The sequence below is a fragment of the Leptonotus elevatus genome, chromosome 12 (assembly GCF_054856555.1).
Source record: "Leptonotus elevatus isolate MCC_2025b chromosome 12, RoL_Lele_1.0, whole genome shotgun sequence".
Classification (NCBI taxonomy): Eukaryota; Metazoa; Chordata; class Actinopteri; order Syngnathiformes; family Syngnathidae; genus Leptonotus; species Leptonotus elevatus.
Genome location: NC_141250.1, coordinates 2,680,764 through 2,690,111, shown reverse-complemented (window position 1 = coordinate 2,690,111; position 9,348 = coordinate 2,680,764). Strand labels below are relative to the sequence as shown.

General features: G+C 35.8%; 1 protein-coding gene across 1 annotated transcript; it reads right to left on the bottom strand.

The window, feature by feature from the left end:
• Window positions 1-1,238: 1,238 nt before the first annotated feature.
• Window positions 1,239-8,954, bottom strand: slc10a2 (solute carrier family 10 member 2). The gene is made up of 6 exons (XM_086091601.1): window positions 8,416-8,954; window positions 7,112-7,230; window positions 6,945-7,033; window positions 5,818-5,993; window positions 5,455-5,612; window positions 1,239-1,897 (listed from the first exon to the last, which is right to left on the bottom strand). The coding sequence occupies exons 1-6, from the start codon at window positions 8,799-8,801 to the stop codon at window positions 1,704-1,706; spliced, it is 1,122 nt and encodes a 373-aa protein (XP_085947727.1). The 5' UTR covers window positions 8,802-8,954; the 3' UTR covers window positions 1,239-1,703.
• Window positions 8,955-9,348: the final 394 nt, after the last annotated feature.

The window sequence follows — 9,348 nt, the reverse complement described above, 5'->3', positions numbered from 1 at the left end:
CGCCTACACATGCATCAGAATTGTTATTAAAACAAACTCATGTAACAGACCTGGACAAATAGGTTTTGCTGAACAACCTTCTGAGGCAATTACTGCAATGTGTCTTCCTGCTTAGATGTTAAAAAGCAACCTTCCCCATTCCTGGTCCGCAAGGGCCGCAATCTTGCAGATTTTAGATTTTAGATTCCGTCCTCCAAACACACCCAAAGGATCGTAATCAGGTTTATGAAGAGCTTGCTGATGAGCTGATCAGTGTACAGTAAATATAATGTGTGCTCAAAATGCTGATCTGTGGTCATTCATCATAAATTTGTTTTGTAGCTCCCTACTGGACAGTTGGGTAAGCAAATCGAGAGCTTTTTTTTTTTTTTAAATGGAAATGGTAATTTAGAAGTGGAGGCAAAAACCTGGAATTACAGGGTGAATTGAAAAATTATGAAAAATTATTGATGAATGAACAGACTACTAAAAGACACTTGTAAGGACACCATGCAATGAGGTCTACCAGCAAAGGTGTGTGCCATTTACTTACCCAGATGTCAAAGTTGTTCATGTGAATTTAACACACAACACATTTTTGCACCCATTATATCTACTTCATGTCCACACATTAGCATTTTGTGCTGATGTTATATCTACATTGTGGTCAGAGGTGGCAAATCCAGGTCCAAAAAGTAACAAACCTGCCACAGTTTGGCTTTAGCCCGAGGTGCTAGCTAACTAGCTCCCATTGTGCTCGTTTACATGCTAGGGAGCTAGCTAGCATCAATGACTAAAGCCAAACTATGGCAGGGTTTTACTTTCTGGACCTGGATTTGTCACCTCTGATTGTGGTTAAAATGAAAATCAAGTAACCAGTCATTATGCTTAAAAAAAATAAGTTTCCATGCGTCATATAAAAGAACCAGAGATTCCAATTGGGACGGCATAACTGTGGTGGCCTTGAGAAAGACAGCAAAGACCCTATTTGGTCTGTCCACTATGTTAACGGATTAAAGCAGTGGCGGGCATTTAACTTTGTCTATATTACTTTTAATATATTTAAAAATGTCATGTGGTATTTTCAATAAATTGCTACTTGTGTAGATAATATGGTACGTGTTGTTATAATAAGAAACGTTACGGCAATATTGCTAAAAAAGAAAAAAAGGCAACATTTTTGGTCAAATAAATGCAAGGAAACCTGAGGTCAGCCATCAATTTATTAACAAACATGAGGTATAAATTGAGTTAAACACATGAAAAAGCAAAGTGTACTCGAATAACTCTTTCTAAAATGCTATAAATAAATGATGATTATTTAGTGAGGGGGAAAAAATGGTTGGTAGGTTTATTTATTTACCTAGATGTGCAAATTGATTTTATCCTGTTACCGAATTGAAATTGAAAATATAGTAGCGTATTTATTGATTTTTTTGATATTTTGGATAGTCTGCTTTTTGACTGCAGAGAAGTCTTTTACAACCACACAATTACCATACGCCTAACACTTCTTGTAAGCAGGAAAAATGTCCCTCTAAAAAAAACACAAATATTCATAATTTTTGGGGAAACCCCCTAGCTCATTAAAAAAATTCGAATAGACTAAAAGTGTTGCACACAATCCTAGCTTGTAGAATGTGGTGTGTGTTCACAGTTTGGTGCATTAAGCAGTATTGCTCTCCTTGGAGGTCATTTTGTACAAAGTCAGCAGAGGCCTAATCTCATAGCTGGGTGTTCTTGTCAAAGTGTTCAGTCTTGCCTCTATTAATATGATCTTCATTCAGCTCAAAGGCGGTATTTTCCACATGAAAGCGCTTCTCTTTTGCTCGTTCTGCATAGCCATCTTCCAATGACGGAGATTCACTGTCTGTTTCAGATGATCCCAGCCCATAAGTCCTTTTATAGGTTCGGTATCCTGCGGAGCAAAATGCAAGAATTCCGAATGATTCATCACCTCAGCATAATCTCTTCAGTCACCAGACATTTATCCACATTTAAACTTGAAGACTAAAGTTGTAAATGGTGCAATGAATAGTAACCATAAATAATTATCTTGTAGGGCCCGACCGATTAGACGGCCACCTATTATAATCTGCCAATTATTGGCCTTCAAACATCGGCAAAAACAATCGGCCAATTGGCGATTATTTTCCCCTTAAAACGTTATTAAAGAAAACTAAAGTTTCCAACGCTGTCAAAGTACCCCGAATGCACCATTTTGCTTGCATAGCATTAGCAACTAGCAAGTGTGTAGCGTATGTTATTCTGGTTGTCCCTAAGCGTCCTTTAAGCTGTTTAATGGCATCGCAGTTGAAGTTAACTGTAAAACTAAACACACAACATTAAGAATTACATCCACTGTATGTTTAAATACAAAACATGCTTCATTTTTAAAACATCGCTAGCTAAAAGCGAGGGAGGATTCCATCCATTCAAATGCTAATAAGAAGTTAGCATCGACTTCGGGAGTGTTTTTCCTTCAAATAACGAATATCCACACACAAATCTTGTGGGAACACATACCCACAGTTGATATATTACTACCCAAAGGCACACATTCCCAATGTGTGAAAAACGAGTTATTTTATTAGAATTCAATCGCAACTTTCTTCCAGCGTCACACTGCTCCCAAGAGGCTAAAACGCACAGGGACAGTCCGTATTTGTTCTTACTGTTTCTTCAGTTGCTATTATTTTAGTTTATTCTATTCTTATTTCACTTTCCTATTGTTTTATTTTGTCATTGTCCTTTCAAGTTATATTTAAGGTTGATATTTCAAGGATTCAAATACTTTTTTTCTAAAAATTCAATGATGCAAAATCTAAGGATTTTTATTTTTGTCTTAACACACATTTTCACATGACATGGCACGAAATACAATCCCCGAGGTCCCAGGTTAGCCCAGTAAGTCCCAAGACTTGTGAAAATAACACAAGATAAAAATATATAAAAGAAAAGGTTAATGCTTTAAAGCAGTTGTAAACAAGAATTTGTTTTATTATTGACACAGAAATCTATACAATAACCTTGTATACTTCATTAAAAATTGTTGATAAGGTCATACTATGGACTTGTCATTCAAAACAGAGAATCTAGCAAAAGTTTGTGTGTAAGTGACACCCACTGAAAAGGAATATGGGAGGGGGTAATTGTATGCCATTATATATATTTTTTTAAATAATCAGCAGATTAATTGGTAACCTATATTTTTTTCCTGCCAAATATCAGTATCGGCTTTAAAATATGCATATCGGTCAGGCCCTATTCTCTTTTGGACCTTTAAAGACCACTGTCCTTGAACACAGTAAAATGATGTGTTTAATCTCTCACTCCCTTCCGGTCACAAGTTGAAATTGCTCGGGCAGTGTTACGTATGTAAAAATACTGCTCAAGTCAGGAGCAGACAATCTTTTTAAGGTACCGGTATGTTTTATACAACTTTTGATGGCACATTTTATTGTATGAACCTTGATCATTGTCCTTGGGTTCACTGCAGCTAAATGGCTTCCCATATGCTCTGCATTTTTTTTCTGTCTGTACAATTTCATGCTCGAGCTACAGAGTTGACCAATGGTGACTCTGTAGTAGGACCACACATTTAAAAAAAAAAAAAAATTTTTTTTATTTTTTTTATCATTCTCCAATTATGTATTTTACATTTCAAATTTCCCCAAAAGCTTCACTGGCATGTTAGTCAGTAATTATCACGTCCATGGCAGCAAATAAGCTACACATCTGACAAGTATCGTTTTCACAAAGGGATGATGGGGAAAGACGTAGAAGTCGTGATAATTGCTAAATTGAACCTAAGATTGACTTGGCTAGCGCGTTTAACACCAAAATTAAGTACTTGGGACGATCGACTCAACTTTTCACAGACATGTGGCTGGAACCACATTAAAGCGGATATCATCCAACTTTCAAAAACAAAATAGCAGGCAAATGAAGAAGTGTTTGGGCTCAGGAGAGAACTCATGCACTTGCTCAATAGAACCAGAAAAAAATGAATTATCCTACGTGAGGCCATATGTCAGTCTGGAGGAGTGGCTTATATAAGCTTAAAAATATATTATTAACAAGTGGTTCGAATGAATGAATGAATAATATACAAGTTGTGTAAAATATTTATAATATGAGGAATGTTATTTGTTTATTTTTTTCACAATAGAGTCATGAGTTTTGATTTGGTCTTTTAAAGTCTGCACAATAAATGTTCTCATATGACATTAGAGTAGATCTTACTATTTTCAACAACAACAAAAATCTATTTAGCATTGCTTTTAGAATATACAATTTGCTGTTATACAAAATAGGAATTTAAGAATTTTTTTTTATTATATAAAAAAAGACAAAAAACAATTGTCCATTCGTTATATTGTTATAATCTTATTGAAAAACCTTGCTCCTGGTCCCTTGGATTAACGTGCAAAATAATAAAAATAATAATAATAATGATTTGCTGTACACAATTAGAAAGTTGCTCCTCAAATGAGATTATTGATTTGCAAAACTCCTCCCCAAAGGAAAAACAGAAAAATAGACCTTCTCAGATATTTAATGCTGTCTCTGCATTTAATACAGTTATTTGAAGATGTATTTTCAATAATAAAATAAATAAATAAATAATTAACTCCCAGGCATTTTCACTGAAGCAACTCCCTTCGCTCCCGGCTGTTTTACTGGATTTTGACTGATTTTTCAAGGCCCGCAGAATATTGTGTTCTATTGCTATAAAAACATGGAACCTACCAAAAGAATGATGAGTCTCTTCTTTCACAGGAAATAAAAGCATATTGCCACCTATTTCTGTTTTGTAGCAATTATCATTAGAATATAGCTAAGTTTCATCATTATTCACAAATCTGTTTAATACAGTGGGGGAAAGAGCTTTTTGCAACATGACCCTGGTTAATTTCCTATGCTCTACTGCCACCTGCTGGCCGTTTGTGTAATAACTACCTTTTCTTCAAAAGTTCTTTGCAGCTGAGAGGCTACATCAAAGCCTTCTGTAATGCTCTTGCATTTAAAAAAAACAACAACAACATAAAAATGTATAAATATGTCTTTGGGAGCATGGTAATATTTAAAATAGAACATATTTATACGTTTTTGGGAGCAAATGAGCTAATATAATTAAGTAATTAATTTCTAGTATTCTTTCCTGGTATGAAATCTAAAATGGCACATGGTCTAAAAGGGAATGGTTAAAGTGGCACCAACTGACCACATCTTCTATTAAGTTTTTCCTGAATTAAAATCTGTGACATAATATGTGGTTCAGATAAGGAATGTTCACACAGGCAGATAACAGACAGACTCATTTAAAGGCAAGGCTTGCCTCACACACTGCAATAAAACCAGTAGTAAACGGAAGGTGAAGCTGGTTATCATGTGTTAACCCACATGTCGCGACAGAAACAGCAGTATCACAAACTTGCTAGTGTTCACTTTTGTACAATTCTTGTAGCTCACCTCCCACAAACAGCACGGCCACCACGAGCTGAAAGATGCTGTAGATAAGGGGGAATGCAAACATGACCTCCAGTTCAGCTGGGCTGAAGGACAGCTGCACAATGGTGCTACACAACTGGGAGTTCTGAAAACCAGTCTCCAAAGCAATTGTCCGACACCTGGAAAGAGAGAGAAAGAAAGAAAAACATAACAGAACTACAGCACATACCAGCAAAGGAAAATTTAATTAAAGTGAAGATTTTGTCATGACAACAAATGAATAATTTGATTAAGAAAATACAGTACAGCATGACATATGCATTAAACAGGTTTCCACCACTATGGCGACATTTTGAAACTTCACATCATCAACTGTCACCGTACCTGTACCATGGTTGACCTACAAAGCGGGCCATAAGGAAACCCAGCCCAAAACCAATAAAGGGGTAGATTGTTCCAATGATCCAAAGAGAGGGTGCGATGGTCCAGGAAGACTGGTAAAGAATTCCACCAACCACAGCAATGACGATAATGAGAGCAAAGCCTGTAATGGACCCAATCTGGACAGAACACACACAATATACAGCAAATAACATATTGTAGATGTATATGTTTATATTATATTATATTATATTATATTATATTATATTATATTATATTATATTATATTATATTATATTATATTATATTATATTATATTATATTATATAGTGGAGCAAGAAAGTATTTGGCCAGTTTACCATAGACTTCCTATTGGATTTTGGCTAAATACTTTTTTACTCTACGATATGATATATGATATATGATATGATATATGATATGATACGATACGATATGACACAATACTATATTATATTATATTTAGGGGTGTCAGCCAATTAAATTTTTTAATCGTAATTAATTGCATGACTTCAATAGTTAACTCAAGTTTAATCAAACATTTTACATCTGTTCTAAATTTACAATAAAATGTACAGTAACATATTTTTCACACTCTTGTTAACATAAAAGCGGAAAAAATGTTAAACTAATATAAATATGGCTACATCTTTTAGTCATTGATACAGTAATTTCATAATTCATAAAATTGAGTTAAAATTAAAAAAAGATGTGCTGTACTGTACATGATTTGTGTTGAGGTAATTTTCTGCCACTAGATGGCATAACTGCATTTGTAAGATGCTGAGTGCATGTTTCTTTTCACGTTAAGAGCTATCTAATCTTTAATATGAAGCAACTTGTGAAATTCTGACCAACTTGACCCCAGTCTCCACAAATATATGCATTATTATTACTGCTAAATTTTGACATGGACCTGTCTGCTGCGATGTGACTGGAATTACCCCAGTACAGGCTTTCCAAGTAAAGGGTGATCATTAATCACGCGTTAAACAAATTAGTGGCGTTGAAGGAACTTTAATTTAGCTCAAATTTAACACACTCATTTTGACACCCCTAATTATATTATATATTTATATACAACAAGACAGTAGATCAATGCAAATTGATACCTTGAGGATCTTCTTAGCTAATTGGGGCCATCTGCGTTTAAAGTACATTCCCACAGTGATTGGGACAAGGAGGGCCACAAGAGTGATACCTGAAGAAACCCGAATTGTATTAATTTAAAAAAAATCCCAATGAAAGTATATTGAATCAACACGAGTGGTATATTTACCAATACTGTCATATGGGATTTGGATGGTATCTGAGGAAGTCCAGACGGAGGTGTATATGAGCAGACAGAGTGGCATCATTCCTAAAGCCAGGATGGAGGAGCAGGCTGTCATACTGATACTGAAGAGAAGGAAAGTCACATGACATTAAGTTGGGTTTCCATCCACCCATTTTTATTTGAATTTTCAAGAAATGCGAAAATAAAACTGAATAGAAACACTAGAAATTCAAAAAAGGGCCCAAATTCATACCCAATTTGGCTTAGAGGGAGTGGATTTTGAATAACCGCTGGCAAGACCGGATACGCGTCGCACGTTTTGACCGGACACGTACGTTTGTAGTCCCAACGCAATGTCGGAAGATAAAGTAAGGTATGTTTGCTGTGCTTTTTGTGGCTGTGAGAGAGAAACTTTGGAACATTTGTCTTTTGAATGTGTGTACACCAAGATATTTTGGGAAGCATTTCAGCGCTGGATTTTGTAGGACAATGATTCACTAACACTGGATTTCAAGAATATTAAGTTTGGGATTGTAATACAAAACAGAAAAAGGGAAATTATGCTCAATACTTTGATAATAATGGCAAAACACTTTATTTACAGATGTAGATTTATTAAATGTCAACCTTTGTTTTTGATTTATTGGAAATTGAAGGGTTTGGAATGAAATTGAGGAGGGTTAAGACGACGCAAGCCTTTTTACGGTATTTAAAAATTAAAATTACTGTCTGATTAGACTTTTTTGTTTTTGTTTTGTTTTGTTTGTTTTGTGTGTTTTCTTTTTGTGTGTGTCTTGTTTGACAGCACCGTTCTGGTTTGTATGCCCAGTTTGAATTGGATGTTGGAATTTGAATTAATAAAGAAAGCACCAAAAAAAAGGACAGCGAAACTGATATTTTTTTCAAAATCAATTAAAAAAGTGAATATTAATGCTATTTTAGATAGAAAACAGCAAAGAAACGCTACGGTTTATCAAAAACTACAAACGCAAACTCATACGGCGTAATCGCACGGCGCAGTCGCTTCCTGATTTTTTTCTTCTTATTTTAAATTACTGGTGGATCACATCTCTATGGTGTATACCGCCACCTACAGCGGTGTTTCCCCTCTCAATATATCACATAAAAACAGATGGAAATGGGCATAAGTCGCCTGTCCGTTTTGCGCATTTTCAGTAGATTTGCTTAAAAAATTTGAAACAATTGGATGGAAACCTGACTTTTGTTATAGAAGCACAAAATTGTGAATGGAATGTGAATAAGTCAGCCAACATTTTATATTATCAAATGAACCAGCAGATTCTCACCTTAGGTCCATGTCTCCATCTAACCAGTAGCAGATAATATTGGACCCGGAGCCTCCAGGACAGCAACCCATGATAATGATGACAACAGCCTGAACAGGTAACACATTGAAGGCAAGTGACAGAGCAAAGGCGGTAAAAGGCATAATGCCAAATTGACAAAGGAAACCAATAATGATGCCCCAGGGTCTCTTCAGGTGCCCCCAAAGTTTTTTGGCATCCACTGTGCAGCCCATGGAAAACATAACCATCGCCAGCATGATGGTGAGCACCGTGCTCAACACCAGACTCAGCGTTGCATTAAAGTCCGAGGTTGGAACAAGGCAGTTAATACCAGAGCAGACTGTTGCATCTGCGAGGCAGGCAGTTGTTTCCTTGAATAGAGACATATTGGAAATGTGATGGCAGAGGACAGTTATCCGTGGCCAGCCAATTTTGAAAGACAAGTAGATGTGTGTCCTTTCATAGATTTGACTGGACGGAATCCTCTCCTGTTCTTTTGGTTATCCAATGAGATGCTGGTGACCAAACTGTCCGGCCCACTGCTCTTTATGGCGGCTGCCAAATAGTAATGGGAAGGAAAATTGCGTGGAAAAAAATTAACCATTGTTACGTTTTATGGGGTCAGTGTTCAAAGCCTGTGCACATAAAAGACAGATTTTTGAAAGGTGATTGCACCACCGTTTTATTTAAATGCCCTTTGGCCTCTTAAAACTTTATAGACAGTTAAGCTATGAATGCCTGTGTCCTCTGAATTTAAAAGAGATGATGCTGTGCTTGTAATCTATAGAGTAAGGACCACCCATGTTATGGTGTTGTTAAATTTAAAGTATATACAAAATGCTCTGACATATACTGTACATATCTGCTTACAAAACTGGCAATGATTGGATTAAGTATACTGTATATAATAGGGCTGTGCAATTAATCATTAAT